Source organism: Protopterus annectens, chromosome 6.part1, assembly GCF_019279795.1.
Source record: "Protopterus annectens isolate FY-2018-M chromosome 6.part1, PAN1.0, whole genome shotgun sequence".
NCBI lineage: Eukaryota > Metazoa > Chordata > Ceratodontiformes > Protopteridae > Protopterus > Protopterus annectens.
In genome coordinates this window covers 41,833,759-41,854,446 of record NC_056738.1, presented here as the reverse complement: position 1 = coordinate 41,854,446, position 20,688 = coordinate 41,833,759, and the positions used below count along the sequence as shown (strand labels likewise).

The 20,688-nt window shown below is 39.5% G+C and overlaps 1 protein-coding gene across 6 annotated transcripts in view; it reads left to right on the top strand.

Annotated features, from left to right (window-relative positions):
- MPV17 (mitochondrial inner membrane protein MPV17) overlaps nt 1–20,688 on the top strand; it is a 1,215,652-nt gene that overhangs the window by 782,916 nt on the left and 412,048 nt on the right. For all 6 annotated transcript variants that reach the window (XM_044075476.1, XM_044075472.1, XM_044075473.1 and 3 more), the window contains one exon: nt 16,818–16,913. In XM_044075476.1, the coding sequence (XP_043931411.1) occupies nt 16,818–16,913 (96 nt within the window). The remainder of the gene's footprint in view (nt 1–16,817; nt 16,914–20,688) is intronic.

Here is a 20,688-nt window from a genome sequence, read left to right as displayed (position 1 = left end):
GTGATTTGCTGCAGGAACAGATACAAATGTATGTGGCAAAGGAAAGGCCAGTATATTAAACAGCATGAGTGAAACCAAGCTCCACCATGTCTACCTCCCCCTCACGTACAGAAGGCATTCGTCTTTGTCCTTTCTCTGTTCGTCAGTCAGCCATTTTCTTTTTTATTCATAACAGTAATGTAAATGACAAGATTTCTGTAAAAAGTTATTTGAATTATGTGAATAATTGAATTTAAATATGTATACTTACAATATGCTTATTTATAAACATGTTTAAATGTGTAAGTTTGTACATTATATAGTATTTATGTATTTAGTAGATGTCTGCTAAAGTTTGTATATACATTCTTAGTGTATTGTTAGTTTCACTTTTAAATGATTGAGTATTAATTAAGGAAATTATGTCATAATTAACTGGTTTTATAAAAGGCAATGGCTGTAATTGATTGTTAGTTCTGAGGAAATTCTGTAATAAACGGGACGATAGCGCTCAACTTAACTCTGGCTCCAGTTTGGTTTATTTTATCAATTGTTTTCTTCTTGTATTTTTTAGTAATGTAAATATGTTGATTTACTGTAGACAGTTGTAGACAGTTGTGGAAAATGAGCAGAGATGTGTATAGAAACTGTTGCATTCGTCTTAGTAACAGGTATTTTTTTTCTCTGAAGTTAACAGGTTGCTAACAATTCCATTAGCTGTAATTACAGCTCAAATGTTATTACTAATACTGCAGAGGATAGTTTCTTTAAAACGAAATTTTTACTTTTTTATGTGAAATTGCTAGATATGAATCTTATGTTGCCCCTTTTAGTATTTGTCATCTGCCTGCTAGATGAGTGCAAAACTATGTCAGCTGTAAGGAGGACATTGCAAGGGTACATAATTCACTACCCTGTCATCTGGCCAGCTGTCTTCATACACATTAACAAAACTGTTGGTATACAAAGTAATATTTTGAGAAGTTTTAGTTTCATGATGATTTGTATTAGTGTTTCATTACACTAATGATATGTTTTTCTTTGTGATTTGGACAGTGTACAGGGACAGGAAAAAAAAAAGGAAAATGTACATGTCCAAAAAGTAGTTTGTTTCAGAGTATAACAAATGAAAACGAGTCAGAGATGGAGAATATATCTGTTTGGACAAGACAGTAGTCATCCCTAATTTTATTTACGTTTCTGTAGGAACGGGGCATTTTAAGAAAGGTAGAAATATATAAATATTTTGTTTTATATGCAGTCTGCTGCCCAGCTGCATATCAGAAGTGCAATTCCAGATCATGTGAGTTACATACTTTGAAAAAGAACATAAGTAAATAAATAAATTTGTCAGTCAAAAAAAAATTAACTACAAAACTTGTTCTTTAAAAGCATTGCTTGCTGGGGACTTTGCCCTCTGCATGAGCCAGTATGAAGGCTGAAGCACCCAGTCACCTGATACTTAGATGTACTATGTGACTGTGCCCTCTGCATGAGCCAGTATGGAGGCTGAAGTACCCAGTCACCTGATACTTAGATGTACTATGTGACTGTGCTTTTGAAATTAATGCTGTACTTTTTCAAACTTGTATCAGATATGGAGATGACAGAGTGGAATGCTTTTCACTTTTCTACAACAATTAGTAATTTATTTTGCATTTTTGCAAATGGTATACCTGACAACAAGAAGGACTGGGAGGATACTATGATTTCTTGTAATCCAGTGCACTCCATCACTTCTTCTTACTACCTGTCCTTTTTCTTCTTTACTCAGTGCTTTACAAACGTAGATAATTTCTCCTTCTGTAGTCTCCATTTACACGTCCAACAAACAGGGTTTGTAGCTGGCAATAGCTGTTGCTTAGGTGTTGCAGCCTAGGTATGAGAGATGCTCAGCATTGAGACTACCCCTTCTTTTCCTTCGTAGCAGGCTGAGCTGTTTATATAGTTGCATTTTATGAGTTGCTTGGTAAGTATTCCTGCAGAGATAAATTAAAAGGAAAAAAACTTAACTCCAGCAGGCAGTTACAAAGGCCTACTTCCACCCTAAATCCTATTAACCCTGTAAAATTTAGCCTCACAGTGACCTGACAGAGTTAAACCTCTTCCCTTCTGTCAATATGGGGCAGCACCTATCAGGTATTGCTGCCTACTTTAACTTAACCATGTTGGTATTATTTCCTTAACATGCTACTTATGGAAACTCTGCAGTTGTGATAGCGAACACAGTCCTTATGCTAATCAACCATCAGTCTCCCACACTGTGCACAGACTGATTAGTGACCGCAGGACATAGGGGTGGCTGAGCTGATTCTGCAGCACCCCCGATTCACTACCATTACGTGATCCCTGCCATGCTGAAGTTTACATCAACCACCACCTCCTTTTAAAGAAACCTCCACCACAGCAAATCGCCAATGTTTGTTTGCAGTGCTGTAACCCTGTTTCTTACTAGCAGTAAAAGATAACCCACCCAACATGATCTCAAATTCTGTATCAAACAAGCCTCCCTGATCAGCATGCTTTTCCCGTGCCTCTATGTCAAACCCAACCTTGCCCCACATAAAGCAAAATTTCCTAACAAATACTCCCCTTCCCCTTTTTCAGATTACCCATCTGTCAAGGTTCAACAAACTGAAGGGTTCCTCTCTACTAGTAACCCAGATACATCAGACATAAGCTACCACTCCTCCAATTACAACTACCTCGACAGTAGACCAGGCACATGTATTGGGGTGACACTGTACTTCTAACCAAATAACAGTAAAATTACACTCCTAGGACAGAATATGTCAGCTAATGAGCATGCCCCCAACTGGTTAGCTATAAAAGTGCATGGATATAGATCTCCCCATGAGCACTAATCAATGCTTACCTCCTGCTTCTGTCTAATACTTCACAGTTAAATACTCTGATTGAACAAACTCTACAAAATACAAAACATTAAAGACATTATTCTTGTAGACTTTAACCTAAACTGGCATTACTGTCATTCTATCCAGTGTAGGACTAAACTGATTACAGAATCAACAAGACCCAATAATGCTTTGGGTAACCACTCATTTCCAGACCTTTCTCATTCTCATCTCAGGAATAAAAATCCTACTAGCTTTAGTAACCATTTTCCAATAAATTTTTCATTAACATACACTATCTTCATCTGCTCATCCAGCTCCTACTACCTTTAAATCTAAATCACAAAAAAAAAAAAAAAATAGCCGTGAAAGACCAATTTTACCAAAATCACATTGGTCTAGATTTCTTTCTGAAAACAACCCTAGCAGTTTCACAGTAACAGAGTCAGGTAAATTTCTGCACCTGCAAAATAAGTAATTCCCCTTAGTAACTAGTTTACTTAAAATCATAAAAAATTATGTCTCACTTCAGAATCAAAATAACATGTCACCAGTGGAAACAAATAGCACACTAGATAACTACCTCAGATTCATTGAACTCAGAAATATAGCTAAGAAAGCTACAAGAAGGCACAGAGCCTATTACCTCCCAAGTAAACAACCCTGCTGACAACAACCAAAAGCAGTTCTGGAACACTGTTAACCACATCTCTGGATCCTCAATGAGAACCACTTCTAAGAGATGGCATTGATAGTAACTGTGGCCCACTTCATGAAGACAGTTTTCTCAAAAATTCTGGCCAGTCCCCCTGCCACACCAATCAATGCAAACTATAACAACCCATCTCCTGAATCCGCCTCAACATTAAAAGAATCACTGCCAAGGGCACTATCAGTTTCCTCTCGGACTCACTTCCCGGTACCATTACCTTCTTTTTTGATAGTATGTAGTGAATGACTGTAGTGAACATATCATTCCCCACACCATTACATTCTCTACTTCAGCTGTAATATTATGCCCAGTTAATGGAAACTAGCCATAGTCAAGCCCGTGCCCAAACTGGCAAAACCTAAAAACATTGAAAGACAATATGAGTACTGCTAACTCTTAAGAAAAATCCTTGATAAAATTATCTGCACAACTAAAAGATTACACAAAAGACTGTAGCATCCTAACCCCTCACCAGCATGAATTTTGGACAGGACAAGCAATCATGACTGCCTTTTATATTGTACTAGATGACATACTACTCAGTATGGACAAAGGCCTCCACAGTGCACTGTATTTATAAATCTAACCAAGTCCTTTAACCTAATCAACCATGAGCTGTTTCTTAACATTGTAATTAGAACAGGAGTTATTACTGACACTCCATTGGTTCAAAAGATTCCTTTTATGCAGAACTTTAAAGTTCAAATAAGTAGACTCTTGTTCTCTAAAAGCCTCACACAAGGGGTGTTCTTTCAAAACTTCTATTCTCTGTGTTCATAAATGACCTCCTGGAAAACCGCTCATTCTATACGCAAATTGCATGGTCCTCTGCAGAGCCAACACGTCATTCCACCATTAAAAACAGTGAGGGAATGCTCTCAACTCACTATCACAGTAGATCACTCAAAGCATACTAATCCTGGATAACAACAAAACAAACCCTGAAATTATTAGCACCAGACAAAAAACTTCATTCCCTCAGCATTGAAATTCACTCCATAACTGTCCAGAACCTTGTGATACTTGTAGAGTAAACTTTCAATGCAATGTCAGTGCTTCAGAAGCCAAAGTTAGCACTCTTCAGTTATGGGCAAGAAAGATATCACATATCCTTTTGTCAGAAGTGCCATCAGTAAAGGAGAATAATTGACTCAGCTGGGGTGTAGCATACTCATCATAACCAGTGCATCCAAAACACCTAGCCTGTGTTCAAACCACACCCAGCAGTATATGCAGTTTATCTCCTTGGATCCTCAGAGGTAACATCACTGCTCAGGTCTAGGAAAACTAAAAGGCTACTAATAAACAAAGATGCACTTTACTCCTGTCATCCCTATCCTACAAGCCACTACTCCTTGACACCCTCAACTTCTTCAGTAGCAGGCTAAATCAACCAGCTACAATATTTGGTTTCAGTCCCTCGGCACTAAATTTTCCATATAAAAAACTACACCTAAAACAATAAGGACATCAGGTGTTTCAGCTATATGGAAATTTTGAATATCCATCACTTTTTTTCTTTTTAAGTGTATTTATGGACAAATTCAGGCGAATAGAGCAAAATCCCACTAGCTGTGGACATGCATGTTTCAGCCTTCTTATGGCATCATCAGCACAGCATAAGTAGAATGTTTGGCTAACCTTTCAAAATGCAGGGTTGTCGTACACAGCTGATATCCATAACCATTAGGGTGTCTGCAAAACATCCCAACCAACAAACTAAAACAATGAGTGAAAAGGTCACACAGAAAAAAGAATCACTAAAAACCAAAAGAAAAATCTAGCAAGGCTACACTTTCCATTGTGTGATTCATTAACCCACTTGTATTGGAGGCAAGATGGGATATATGCAAATGACCCTTTAAGGACATCAGGTGTTTCAGCTGTATGGCAATACTGAATGCCCATGACTTTTCTTTTTAAGTCTATTTTGGACAAATTCAGGCCAATAAAGCCAAACCCCACTAGCTGGGGACATGCATGTTTCAGCCTTCTTATGGCATCATCAGCATAGCATAAGTGGATTGTTTGGCTAACCTTTAGAAACACAGGGTTGTCATACCCACCTATAATAAACTACATCTGACAAAACACAACTTCTATTTAGTGCCTTCCCAAATAGGGGAAGCTCTCCCAACAAGAATAAACACCATCACATCCTTGCTTGAGTTCAGAAACAACCTTAAAAACTCCTCTCTGAAGAGCAAAGTGTAAATAGTTTTCTAACATAGGCATCACTTGAAAACCTCACAAACTTCATATGACTTTCAACCCCCACCTAAAACCCACTCAGCATAAAACAGTTGGCACATTTCCACTAGATATGCTCCCCAGCCTCTACTACCACCCCTTCCCATAGTGTTCTTAAAACCTTTAGCATTATTTACCTCTGCATCCTCAGCGTGTACTCCTCCTACTCAATCTGCACACAACTCTCCAGCCTAGCATCTTCTCAAAACTTCCTTCTTAGTCCACCTGCCTGTCTCTCTCTCTCTTTTTCCCCTTCTTCATTTCGTACTAGATGATTACTGTAAGTAGTAAGTAATCAAAACACGAGTTGTGTTAAGCACTGAGCTGCCAACCTGTTGTAATGTAACCAATTTTTATAAACTTTTTGTAAACATCCTGTAGCATTGTAATTTTAATCTCCATCTATGCATAACCTAAAAATGGTCCTTTTTTGATAAGCATTCTTCCCCAGTAACAAGCAAACAGATCATGCAATCAGTCAATAAATAAAAAGGGGGAATCAAGATGGATGTCTTTTCATTTCATTCATAAACTCTTTGCTTTTATTTTTCTGACAAATCCAAGTGGTATGACTAGTATTCCAGAGCCTGAAAGAAAGTTTAATTTGTAGTGCCATAACTTGACCCAGAACCTTCTTCAAAAAGAGTTTGAAATACATCTGTAGTTCTTCCAGTAATTGGTATCCAGAGAAGGTTTCTTAAGCAAAGGGACCAGAACTTCCTATTCCATCTTCATATATGCTGGAAAGGCTTTGTTCCTGAGTGACCTTCAAATGACATGAAAGGTAATGGACCCAGAACAGTGACACAGTCCACAACACGCCCTGTAAACCTCAAACTAAATCAAGTAGGATGTCACTTTCAGATGATCTTTGTGACCAAACCCAGTAATCAAGCTGAGAGACATTCAGGCTGAGTAATGAACATGCCTACATAAACTTCAGTGATCTGCTGTTAGCAGAAAACCTTATAGACCTTTGTTTTGGTGATGTGTATCTTATTTATGTAGAATGAAGCTATCTTCTTGTACTGCTTGGAGTTTTCTCTCTGTAGACATACCAGCTGGTCTGCACAGTTTTTTTCCAGTGGTGATGTGTGATCATGCTAGTATGTTGCATCTCGCATCCCCCAAACTACAAACGTGGTTCATTTTATGATTATCCCTCAGACAAGACTTAAGTCCAATTCCATATTTAATTTTGCCCTACCTGCTAAAAATTGCTGAACTACCTTCTAAGTGGATTAAATAGTTCATAATAATGGACTCAGCTCTACAAATACCAAGAAAGATATCTATAAACAAGTTAGCTATATAAAAAAATGCACAGGAAGCCTGCCTCTTTAAAACATGTTGCAATGGAGGTAATGCTTTACAGATTGTCTCACTTGAGTTTGATATAGCTGCAAGTCTTTTGCAGTTTTTGTACCCAGTAATGATGATTGAAGGAAGATCATCATCAGCTACATTTTTTCCATTTTTCCTACATGGGGTCGGGGTATTGTGTTAACTGTCGCCATCTCTCTCGATTCAGTGCCACACTCTTGCCTTCTACAACACTCATGCCTGACTGTCACAGATCTACTTTCACACAATCCATCCACCTCTTTGCAGGATGTCCTTGCTTCCTCTTACCTTCTTCCTGTCTGTCCCAAATCTTCCTCACCAGATTGTCTTCTGCTTTTCTACACATGTCCAAACCACCATAATCTGTTCTCTTTGATCTTTTTTACAATTGGAGGTACTTTGGCTTCTGCTCTTATGTCCTCATTTCTTCGTTTGTCCCACAGGGTGCATCCTACCACCTTTCTCAGACACTTCATTTCCATTACCTCTAGCTTCTTCAACTGTTCTGCCTTTACTGCCCAGGTTTCTGTACCACACAGTATTACTGGTCGCACCACTGTCTTGTACAACTTACTTTTCAGCTTCTTTGGCATTCTTCTGTCATAGACTACACCTGATACTCTATGCCAGTTAGCTCCAGCCCCTCTGATTCTAGCTGTGACCTCTTCATTCAGACTACCCTTTTCCTCAACATCCCCTCCCTGATACTTGAAGCTGTTTACCTGTTCCACTATCTTCCCTTCTATCTCTAGTCTCAGCTTCTTTTGATTTCCCCAGTTTGCTGCCATAGATGACATAGCAGAACAAAACAAAATAAGGATTTGTGCCAAAATCCTTGGCAATTGCTGTCTGTTGACATCTGTGTTTCTTCTTGGGTCAGTGCACATTCAAAATGAAAATTGGCTTCCCAAGTCCTGTGGCATAGAGGAATAAAGCCCTGACTATGTCCCAGATGACCCATGTTGGACTAGTCACAGGAGGACTGGAAGGGCTTGCTTATCCTGCAGTGAGGGAGGCAGTCCAACTCTTTGAAATTTTGATCCCCCAAGAACATTGATGGGGTTGCAGTTAGTATGTGGGTCAGTGTGATGATATGCTGCATGTAAACCTGGAGGCATACTTAAATGTGAGAGCAGAGACGTCCTTGGGTAGCAGCATATGCAGAAGCCACAAGCCATTGTTGTGAAGGGTTAGGTACATGAGAAAGGGTTCCACATGAGCACAGGACACCCCAGTCTCTAACGTAAGGAAAAGATAGGCTCATGAGGCTCGGAATGAATGGATAGTAGGACTCTAACTTATCCTTAATAGGGGACAGACAAATCTGACTGGCACCTTTAAACAAGGGACAAATGGGCTGACTGGATACAGGGACAAGAACCTTATGATAATGGCCATTTGGTAGGTAAAAAAAAATATCTGTTTCATCGGAGACCATGCATATGCACATTCATTCAAAATGAGCAGTGAACCTGTACAGCATCATATGTTCTGCAGGATAATTGCAAATTTCAGTCTGCACTGGAGACTTCTACTAGATGGGCACTGTCACTCATCTTGTTTTACAAGTGAAGACAAACAGGCTGGTTAGATTGTTTATATGCTTTATTACATAGAAACACATCAGAATGGATAGCAGCAGTACAAAATATAAGCAAACTGATTAACTGACAGACTACACAGACATGCATGCTTACATCTCAACAGCTTACTACAAAATGGCAGTAAGGCTCACATGTGTTCAGTATTCATACACATGTGCAAGCCCCTGGAAAACTTCTTAAAGGTATATATACATACATATTGATCTACATCCTCCCTCTTTAATGAATTGCCCATAGTATAATGACATTTGAAAAGAAACATGTGGTTGTACAGACAGTAAGAAATAAACACAACATTCATGTCCAAGTTGCCGTGTATCTGGAACATGGTCTGGAAATGCAACCTGATGTAATGATATAGCAATCAGAACTGGGTTTAGAAACAGGGACAGACATTGCTGAACTGCTTGCTTCAGGAGTTTTGGGATACTTCTCAGGAACAGGGATATTTACTGGAATGTCCTCTGGAACTGATAGGCTGGATAACTCACTCTGAGATATAGTCTGTCTCTCACAGGTATGATATGCAATACAGGCTTGGACAACGGGACCAAATGTTTCCAATTCCACCTAAATTCTACTCCTTGCGATTCCACAATGTACAGTCTTGGCTCTGGTCTTACACTCTTCACGACTCCAATCTGATCAAAACCTTTTGTCATCTGTATCCTCACTATTTCTCCTTCTTGTAATGGATTGAGTGGTTTGCTGGTCTTGTCATAATAGGACTTCTGCGATAAGCACTTTTTGAACAGATGGGTGTCACTGATCTGTTGTTCTTGACACATGGAACCAATAATGAACTACTAATTCGTAGTCTGGTTCTGATTTGTCTCGACAGAAGTCTCTGACAGATGAACCAAGATGTTTTTCACGTGGAACATTTCTGAGATTCAAGAGATTCAAGAAAACATCACTATTGTCTCATTTTAACTCCTCTAGTAATTGTTTCACACTTTGAACTGCACGTTCTGCCAAACCATTTGACTGCGGGTACTCAGGACTACTTTTAACATGAATAAAGTCCCACTCATCAGCAAATCTTTTGAACTGTTGGCTTGTAAACTGTGTACCATTGTCAGAAATAACATTGTGCAGACTACCATGGATTGCAAAATGACGCTTCAACTTAGTAATGACAGTACTGGATGGTAGATTAGGAAGTAGGTCAGTCTTGAACCAATTTGAATAAGAGTCTACTAACACCAAGTAATGTTGACCATTCTATTTGAAAATGTCTGTAGCTACTGCCGACCAAGGTAGTTCAGGAATCTGGTTTAGCTGAAGTGGTTCTTTCTGTTGATGTGGCTTTGTACTATTACATGCAGAACAAGATGAAAGTACTCTCTCAATATCCTGGTTTATAGAAGGCCAAAATACTAGTCCTCTTGCCCTTTGCCCTTCTTTTGGTAGAATCAGTTCTTGAGTGGTCACGATGCAAAATCGTAGTGTACTCTTGTTGCAAGGATATTGGAACAATCACTTTTGGACCTTTCGTGATGATACCGTTGTCAAACAAAATCTCATCGCTGTAAGTAAAACAAGGTTGCGGGTCATGAGGTAAACAAGTTTGGTTTGACGGTCATCCTCGACTGATAAAGGGGTTGAGCTTCTGAAGAACTGGATCTGAAGCTGTGTGACTTCTAAGCTCATCAAAACGTGTAGAAGGAAAATTTCTCACTTCCATGACTTCAAAATCAAGTTTCTCATTTTCATGCTGTTCACTGGTATTTCTGATCAATCTGGATAGATTATCAGCAAGATAAAGAAGTTTGCGTTTCGTGTAAACAAGATTGAAATTATACTTTTGCAATTTCAACATCATGCTTTGCAATCTGGCAGGAGCTGTTTTCATAGGCTTTCTCAAAATAGTGACTAGAGGTTGGTGGTCAGTTTCGATTTGGATAGGTTTGCCATGAATATATTCTTGGAACTTTGAACATGCAAACACAATGCCAAGGATTCTTTCTCAGTCTGTGCATACTACATCTCGGTTTGGGTCAGAGTTCTGGGCGCATAGGCAGTAGCCTAGAATAACTGCACCAAGACCAAATTTTGAAGCATCACAAGAAAAGAGTAACTGGTTGGTGAACATCATAGTATCTGAGAGTTGGTGGACTGGCAATTCTCTGTTTCAGGACATCAAATGCTCTCTGGTGCTGTTCTGACCATGACCAGGATACATATTTGCTTATCAGCTCTCTGAGCGGTGATGAAAGTTGGCTGAAATCAGGCTTGAACATTGTCTGGAGTTGGCATCTCAAGAATTGCTGTTTGCTTAGAAGGATCTGGTCGCAAGCCTGAACTGGTAAAATAAATGATCAACATAAGTAACTTCTCGTAGCCTGAATTTGCACTTCTGAGGATTCAGCTTAAGATTCACTTCATGTTCTCTTTCCAGAACCTTCTTGAGGTTTCTGTCAAGCTTAACTTCGCCATGACCTCCTACTAGAATATCATCTACAGTAATAGCACACAGATACCCAAAAGAAAAAAATGTTCCCTGGCACTCTGGAAGATTTCACTGGCAGAATTTTTCCCAAATGGCATTCTCAAAAATCTGTACCTGTCAAAAGGAGTACTGAAAGCGGTTAGCAATGAAAATTTTTGGTCAAGCAGAATTTGCCAAAATGAGCTCTGCATCTAAGACAGAAAAAACAGTGGCATTTGGCATAAGAGCAGTGACTTCAACTGTACACATTGGATTATGAAGTCTTTTTAGTGCTTTGTTCAAATCACTTGGATCAATACAAATTCTGATATCATCTGAGCTTTTCTTATGAGCTACGACCATGGAGGATGCCCATTTAGTTAGGTTCTTCAACTGGACAAATCACACCTTGCTGCACCATTTCTTCTAGCTCGGCCTTGACTCGGTTCTGCATAGGTACTGGAATTTTCCGGGCTGGCCTGACAACTGGACTGACCTCTGGGTCTAACTTCATGGAGTACACAACTCGGACTTTGCCTAGTTTGTCTTCGAAAAGATTAACATAGGTAGATAAAATAGACTGGTCAAAATTAGAACAGTTGTCTTTTAAGCTAACATGGTGGATTTCCTTATTAAATGAAAGCAGTCCCATTTTCAAACTCTCTCTAAGGCCTAATAATGACTGTACGTGCCTTTTGACCACATAAAATTGGAAGTCATAGCTGTTCCCAGCAGACTAACATGAAACCACTACTGAACCTTCAGTTTAAATTTCTTAACCACCATAACCAATAGGCTTTGCAAACTTTGCCAAATCAAGCTTCTCACCAGCACATAGTCTAGAAATGTTTCTGCTGATATAACTTTGCACTTTGAACCTCTGTCAGCTTTGAGTTCTGTGGGTCTCCCATTTATCCGAACAGTACAAAATATTTCATTCTTTGCCCATAAATCTACTGCATTATCTGTTTCATTAAGCACAGACACACCATCAACATAAAAAGTAGTGTCTTTGAATGTTCTCTTTTAATAAAATAATGCCCCTTATTTGATTTACAAAGTCTTTGAAAATGATTCCACTTTTTACATCTGTGGCATTGCTGACCAAAAGCTAAGCTCTTTTGGATTCATGTTTCCCACCACAATTATGACAGTTGACTATGAGGCTAGGTGAGGTACATGCTGTGAGTTTTCTGACTCACCCTTGTCCTTCACTGAGACTGTGCACACACTGGAATTTGCTAGAAAGCTACAGGGTTTACCAGTGACTGTTGCAGGGCTCACAGTTGCTGCCGTGTGCTCAGGCCTGTTTCTATTAACCATGTGCTGCATACTATCAACATTAGCTTTAGAAGATACTGGAAGCATGCATTTCTCATGTGTAAGCATATTTGTGAGCTTTTCTGTAAGCTCGTATGTCTGGCAAATCTCAGTGGCCTTATTCAAAGTTAAATCACTGTCACAAAGTAAAATCTTTCTCACAGCATCATCTTTAATACCACACACAAGTCTGTCTTTTATCAACTCATCCCTTAAATCACCAACTTTGCCTGTTTTAGCTTTGTTTCTCATGTCAGTTGTATATGCTGCAAAGGTTTCACCAGGCTTTTGATCCTTTGTGTAAAATAAGCACTTTTCCATTGTACTGTTCGTTTAAGGGTTACACATTTCTCTAAATGTATGTTTTAAGCACTCGGGGGGGGGGGGCTTCCCTTGACTCAGCCGGTACCACTATATGGTGGTTTTCCCCCTCCCCTGCAAACACAGCAGATGCATACACAAATGAATGCTCTCCTTCTATGGCTTCTGAACCAGCTAAATTAAGCAGAATAAATGCCTTTGTATGGTCACCTTTATCAGTAAAAATGTAGCTTGTATGAAAATATACTCTTGCTCAAACACTCTCCAATTCTCTGCAGTATTATTGTCAAATACAAGTGGAGCTGATTTTCAAAATCCATTTGCCTTGCCGACAAAGTATGCTCAAGCACACTGAAAAAATGGCCCTTGTAATATATATGAACATGCACAGACAGCCAGTACTTGTAATAACATTCAAATGCCCAAGAAACCATTTGAAATATTGTACTTTGCGAAATATGCTTTGAAATGGCTGTACTTTGTGAAATAACTGTACTGTAATACTGTACAAACATGTGAACACTTTGTATACTTCGGATGTCTTGAATAGCTTTAGTTAATGTGAAAAAGGAGCTCATAGCAAAAAATATGGTCTTTTCCCATATTTTATACATTTTATGTAATTCGGACATTATTTCAAACATTTTCCATAGTTGTTTGAATATTTTGTCAATGTGTCGCAGTTTCAGACATTTCATTTAACTAGAAATTCGTTTAGAGCATTCTGAGTGCTTTGTTTTGTATTTTGCGAATAAGAAATCATTTAAGTAAGATTTGATACCTGAAATTTGTTTCTGACCTGTTTTTTGTGAATTGTATGTGTAGTAGGGATGGTCCATTCCTGTATATTCCTCTACCATTAACTGAATGCCTCTTGGTCTTGATTCTAAATCCCATTCTGACACTATGTTGTTCGTCTTGTTTTACAAGTGAAGACGAACAGGCGGGGTAGTTTGTTTATATGGTTTATATAGAAACACATCAGGATGAATAGCAGCAGTACAAAATATAAGCAAACTGATTAACTGACAGACTACACAGACATGCATGCTTACATATCAACAGCTTACTACAAAATGGCAGTCAGGCTCACACATGCTCAGCACTTATACACTTGTGCAAGCCCCTAGAAAGCTTCTTAGAGGTGTACATACATAATGATCTACAGATAATGTTATCACTTGCCTGCCAAGCTAACTGCCCTGGAATACCCCTGTCTGACAGATCTTCTATGTGAAATGCTGTTGTTTTTTAACCAGATTGGCCAGTGCTAGGCTAAGCTCAATTCTGCAGTTTGGGCTTTTGAATCCAACTTAGCATTTACCAGCTTTTGAAGCCTGGCCATAAGGCTCCACTCTTCCCTTCCATCAAATCAGCAACACTGCTAGTTTATTTGTTAATACTTTCATGGTTCCATAAAAAGAAACTTGGTCTTGTGGTCAGTCTCCTGTCTTCCATTAATGTTTTCATTGTGACTGCTGCTCTGTTTCAGTAGTCTTATAGGATCATAGGGGTTACTAGGATAATGGCCCTAGGGCCCTTACAAGGCTAGCCAAGTTTAACCCTTGTTCCCAAAGCTGTCTGGTTCACACAGGCACTAAAATCAGCACCTGTTGCCCCTGTCCAAGAGGGACAGAGGTGGAGCCCCTGGAGCAGATTTCCAGTTACCCATCCAATCGTCCAAATTATGCTTAAATAGGACCAACGAGGGGCTTCATTTAACATGAATAGGAAGTTTGTTCCAAAGGTGAGACAACCTCTGTGAGATAAATTTGTCTGTCCAGCCAGCAAGTTCTGCTGATGTCACATACCAGTGAGTGAGTGACCCATGTGCCATTTGACTTGCGAATGTGCAGCATTTCCATTAAAGCTGGGTCAGAGATTGCTCTTTATGCAAGGCACAGGTTGCCTCTGAGTAGTCTGTATGACACAGAGTAAAGTGACAATGATTTCAATCCATCCGCATAAGACAGATCTTGAAGGCCCTGAATTTTCTTTGTAAGGCACCTTTGTGGCCTCTCCAGTTGCTGCAGGTGTTTAGAAAGGAACATACCAAAGTAAGTGTTGTACTCTATTACTGGCTTAATGAGGGAAGGTTACAAAGGGGTTATAACCTCTTTTTTTCTGGAGGCAATGCCCTTACTTATGAGATGAGCAGTATAAAATGCCCTTCTTCTGTGGAGACATGGTGATCGAAATTAAGGTTGCTGTCAACTTGTGTGCTCAGATCTCTCACCACTGACTGTGTGCTTAGGGTATTGCTATTGCTGTGGTAGTTTGCAGGAATATCACCCTTGCTGAAGGGGATGATGATGCATGTTTTTTTATTAAGTTTAAGACCTTGACTTTGGCACCAGTCTTTAGTCTGCCCAAGACCTTCTTGCAGGATGTTGACATGCTGTATGAAGTCTTGTTTGAACTTAAACCAAGAACAGCTGTCTTTGACAAGTTTTCTCCTGAATTAAAAAAAAAAAAAGAAAAGAAAAGAAAAATCCTTGCATGTTCCATCATATATTCTAATAAACCATTCTTTCAAGAAAGAACATATTCTTGACGTGAAAAAAGGCACTCATTCTTTCTTTGCCTTACACTTTGGGTATCTTCATAATGACAATGGAAGTTCTGATGAGCCTTCTTTTGGCCTAGCAGGTAGACAGGTTGATTGGCAGCTGTGACATCTCTCTTGATCTGCTAGATGGCTAGCTGAACTGTTTTTAGTTGAGATATTCGGGTGGCTCTGTGCTTTCCTGTATAATATGCAAACTTAATACCTTAGGCAGATTTAGGGCACTATAACATGCATTGTTAGACTTTCCTTCGCAATGTTTTTTTTTTTTTGCTGTGCATTTCTCCCAGTAGTAACTGTACAACACTGTAAATTGTACTTTATGAAATGCCCGTTGTATATTTAAAACTGAATTGCTTTATTCTTTTGAGGTTTTTGTTTGTAGGAGTACATTATATTCCACTGTTTTCTGCTGTGCATTTCTCCAGTTAGTAGCTGTACACGGGTCTATATTATTTTGTCGAACAAACTAAAAACCGAATACCTCTTCATTGAACTTTATACATTGAACAATCATTTCAGTGAAGTTTTTCCCAGGGAGAAAAACTTGTTGGCTATCATCAGGAGTTTGCCCTTTTTCCCATTGTAGTGCAATCTTGGAGTTGGTATAGACTTTCTTTTATGCTTCCCAATGTTTTTTTTTTTTTTTTTTTTTTTGCTGTGCATTTCTCTGAGTAGTAGCTGTACATAGTGTAAATGTGCTTTATGAAAGGCCCGTTGTATATTTAAAACTGAATTGCTATATTCTTTTAAGGTTTTTGCTTGTAGGAGTACATTATATTCCACTGTTTTCTGCTGTCATTTCTCCGTAGCTTTACATGGATCTATATAATTTTGTCGAACAAACTAAAAATCTAATACTTCTTCATCGAACTTTATCCATTGAAACTTAAACCATTGAACAATAATTTCAGTGAAGTTTTTCCCAGGATGAAATACTAGTTGGCCATCATAGAGAGTTTGTCCTTTTCCCCACTGTAGTGCGATCTTAGAGTTGGTACATTTAGGTTGGGGGCTGTCGGGGTGCAGCCCCCCACGTGGGTTTTAAATATGTGTTTTTTATAATTGTCGGACGGTTGGCTGAGCAGTTTATTTCCCTTGGAAAAACTTTGCTGAAATGATAATTCAATGGATTAAGTTTTGACGGATAAAGTTTGATGAAGAGGTATTCAATTTTTAGTTTGTTCGACAAAATGATATAGACCCCTGCACGCAGTGCATATCTTTTATGAATCGTGCTTCATATATTAAAATCTGAATTGCTGTGCTCTTTTGAGGTTTTTGATCATAGGAGTACAGTTATATTTTCAGTGTTTTCTTTCTGCACATGCCACAGTACTCTTTAGTATTCTTGTGTATATTCTGTAAAATTAGCTATTGTAACTTATTGGTTTTAACAGTATAAAACAATTACAGTCTAACTTTTTTTTATCAGATTGGATTTGCTCCTTGTTTCCTGGGTGGATTCCTTTGCATATCTTCAGCACTGAATGGCCTTTCCACTGACCAGATATGGAATAAACTCAAAAGGGTAGGTTGTGCATCTCAGGCATACCGCACATTCTGTTTAAAAATTACTTTGTCTAGCTTTAGCTGTGGGTGCAGCAGTCCATTTCGGACAACTGCTACTATATGGAAGAGTAAACTTGATTTGTTGAAAATGCACGTAGTTTTGTGCATTTGTTCTAAGTTAAAAAGGAAGGGAAGTTCTGAAAATATGTTTAGCTTTTTGTTTGAGTGTTTTTATTGAAGCTGAAAGTCTTGAAAAATGCAAGCGGTTCAAACAGAGATGAGAGGAAGCAGCTTCTTAAGAGATCAGATTGCTAAACATCAGTGTATGCATGTAAGTTAACAGCTGCAAATATACAGTCAGAAGAACTGTCATGTATAATAGGTGGGAATAACAGCTTTCTATCATAATGGCTTTGCTGTCCATATTACTGTGGATTGTAAATGGCGTTACAGGTATAGATGAAAAACAAAGTATTGATTTGTATTAAGAAATGTGTGGTGTAAATAGCAATGTTGCAGGAGATGCATTTGGATAGAAATGTGCATGTAAATTTGACAAAGAAAGAATTTTGGGGTGGACATGCAGCAGAATATCAGGAACAAAGAAAACATTTCTCCCCAGGCCTCTGCTGAAAATAGGATGTGTCCTAGTCAGACTTTCCCAGTCAACAAATGTTAAATAAATAAATAAAACATGGATTAATGCTAATAGCTAGAGGGGCTCCAGTAGACAGAGAAGAGGGGAAAAGTTCTATAATGGTAGATTTGGGGTAGTAAGGGGTTATTAGCAGGAGAGGTGGATTCCACTCTGGTATGCATTTATATTCTAACTAAACTGATTTTGTGGAACTTAAGAGAATTTTGGGAAAAATAACAAGTTTACAGAAGAAAATATTATGTATGGCTAGGGATCGAAACCTTTTTTGCAATTGTGAGGAGGCATTAAGGAGACCTAGAAGAGAAAATATAATGAAAGAGCCTAATTGTCAGAAGAAACATATGATAATATTTGGTATGGAACATCTGACTTTAGTAGTATGACCCAGACAGAATTTACATATTACTTGTCAAGGTAGCATAACTGGGCAAGAGTGGACAGAAATTGTGTTTCACAGGAAAATGTATATTTAATTGAATGCTTTGAAACACGTTCAGTAACTGATGTTCTTCGTGTTTCACTGTTGCAGTCATCACACTTGGTTACCTACCTGCTGGTAGCCCTCAGTCGGCCCCAATACCAGAGACTTAGTATTGCTGCGTCGGTTGCTGTCACTTCAGTACTTAACACTAGGTCATCAGGGCTATAAAAACAGGCAGCCGATGGAATTACATTAGTCTTTCTGGCCGAGGAGCCCGAAGCAGAATCAGTTCGCACGAGTGCCGGTCAGCCACTGCCTGAGTTTTCATTTCCGAATTGAATCATCCCAAAGTCTTCTAAAGCTAAGTATCCCATTGGGGATCCTTTTTTCTTGCTCTAACCGATGTCAGAAAAAGTTAACAATTGTCTCGTAATTTGGAAAGCAAGTACCACACTGAGATTTCCATTCTTACTGTCTCACCTGTTTAGGCCCAGACCACCGGCTTACCTCGCTATCAGTTTTGTGCTTTGTTCAAAGCCCAAACTATTCATCGTCAGGTTGTTATTGTCACTAAATACTTTCGCTCTCGATCTCCATATTCCAAAATGGCTTCGGTAAGCCATCCAACTACCAATCTTCTGAAAAAACATACGGATAAAGATAGAGGCAGACCATACAGGTCCAAAACTGCCGACGATGCATCTGTTAAGCTAGTCGCCAGTTTGCCGGTACTCAGTGAGGTGCTTTCACCACCCCTGGTGCCTGCTTTGATGGATTCGCAGGCCGCTACCGAGACCCGTTCTGAGTCCGGTATGCCACAAGACTCTTCTTTGTCTATGGAACCTGCGGATGGGTCTGGAGCCACTGTGCATGTACCAGCTTCCGTGGAAGTCCTTCGCATTACCGGTATTCGACACAAACCGACTACGTCTTTTGCGTCTTCAGTTCTGTCTAAAACTTCCGGGTTTCTAAGGCCAAGAGTACGCGCTACACCTAAAAAAACGATGACCCCAACTCAAGTATATGCTTCCTTGCCACAACATCAAATGCTTAAAATGGCAGAAGACCTGATTATGCTGATCAGGGGAAGCCAGCCTTCTCCTGCTAAGAGAAAAAGAGACCTGTCCCCAGCAGCTTTAACTGATCAAGAGTTTGATGACTCTGAGGTTTCTGAATATGAAGACATGCCTTTATCTGCTTATGAGGATTCAGATGCAGAGGACTCCATTCCCTCTGCTTCCACTCCAGATGACTATTCTTTTGGTGAAACCCTACATACGGCATTTCCACTGGGAATGCCAGGATTATCCTCAGTCCAGTAAGAGACTCAGAGAATTTTTAGATTTGCCACAACATAGACCTTTAGCTATCCCTCCTGTTTTGGATGTTGTGGATGATGTCTTTATGGAATCCAGTCTAACTCCTGATACTTTACCCCCTGCTCCAAGGAAACCAGACAGGTACTACAGAGTCCCTGACTCTCACAAATTTCTTTTCAAAAATCCTACTGCTGACCCAAAGGTCATTTCCCAGGGGCCTAAAGGTATAAAAGCAACTACAGATAAGAATCCTACCCCTTCGGACAGGGATTCCCGAGCTTTAGACAGATGGGGTAAAAAAGTATACACCTCTGCAACTCTCACCATTAGGGCTTTGAATTGCCAGTTTCACATGCTGAAATACCAGCAACATATTATGGAACTTATTAAGCAAAAATTATCTACCTTTACAGACTGTGCAGAAAATAAAGAGTTACAGGAACTTGTGCATTCTGCAAGCCAAGTCAACAAGCATGCCTTGCAGTGTGGCTTTGACACCCTAGAAGCATCTTGCAGGGCAGCAGTCACTGGTTTTGTACTGAGAAGACATGCTTGGCTTAAGGAGCAGACCTTGCCAGGCCATGTCAAATCAAAATTACTAAACACTCCTTTGAACAAGGACAATCTGTTTGGCAACAAAGCAGAAGAGGCTCTAAAAAAGTTTCTAAAAAAGATGGAAGAAAAAGCTAAGTCTATGCAGACAGTTAAAGTTTTTTTGCAGGTGCAGCCTCCAAGATTCAGTAGGCATTGCCCCTCGAAACATTGTTTTTTTTTCCAGCCCCCTCAAGGCCATCTCAAACTAGACCCAGGAGACAGACCCCCCCTCCCCAGATTACAGTCTCAGGGTATTCAGAGATCTAAGCAATGGAGTACCCCCACTTCTAAAACAGGGAGTGCTAAGCCACCCCCTTATGGAAAGAATATTCACAATGACTTCTCAACTCCACTCCTCACCTCTGCCCAAATGCTCGTGCCCCTAGGAGGAAAACTTGCCCATCATGCAAAAAACTGGACCTCCATCACCAATGACTGATGGATCCTCAACATTGTATCCCAGGGGTAAAAATTTTACTTCCACACACTGCCAACCCCAAAAGGGTTCCCAGACCTTCCTCCAAACCAGTGGGCAGAGGCACAAAACCAAAGTTCAATCCCTGCTCTCCATAAGGGCTATTCAACTTGTTCCTGCAGAACACATAGGTCAAGGGCTTTATTCCAGACTTTTCCTGGTACCCAGAAAAGAGGGCACTTGGCACCCAGTCCTAGATCTCTCAATTCTAAACACCTTCCTGGTGGTACCAAAATTCAAAATGCTCACCCTTCAGCAGCTTCTTCCTGTGCTGTCCAAAGATGCCAGGTTAGCCACCCTAGACCTAAAAGAAGCCTATCTGCACAT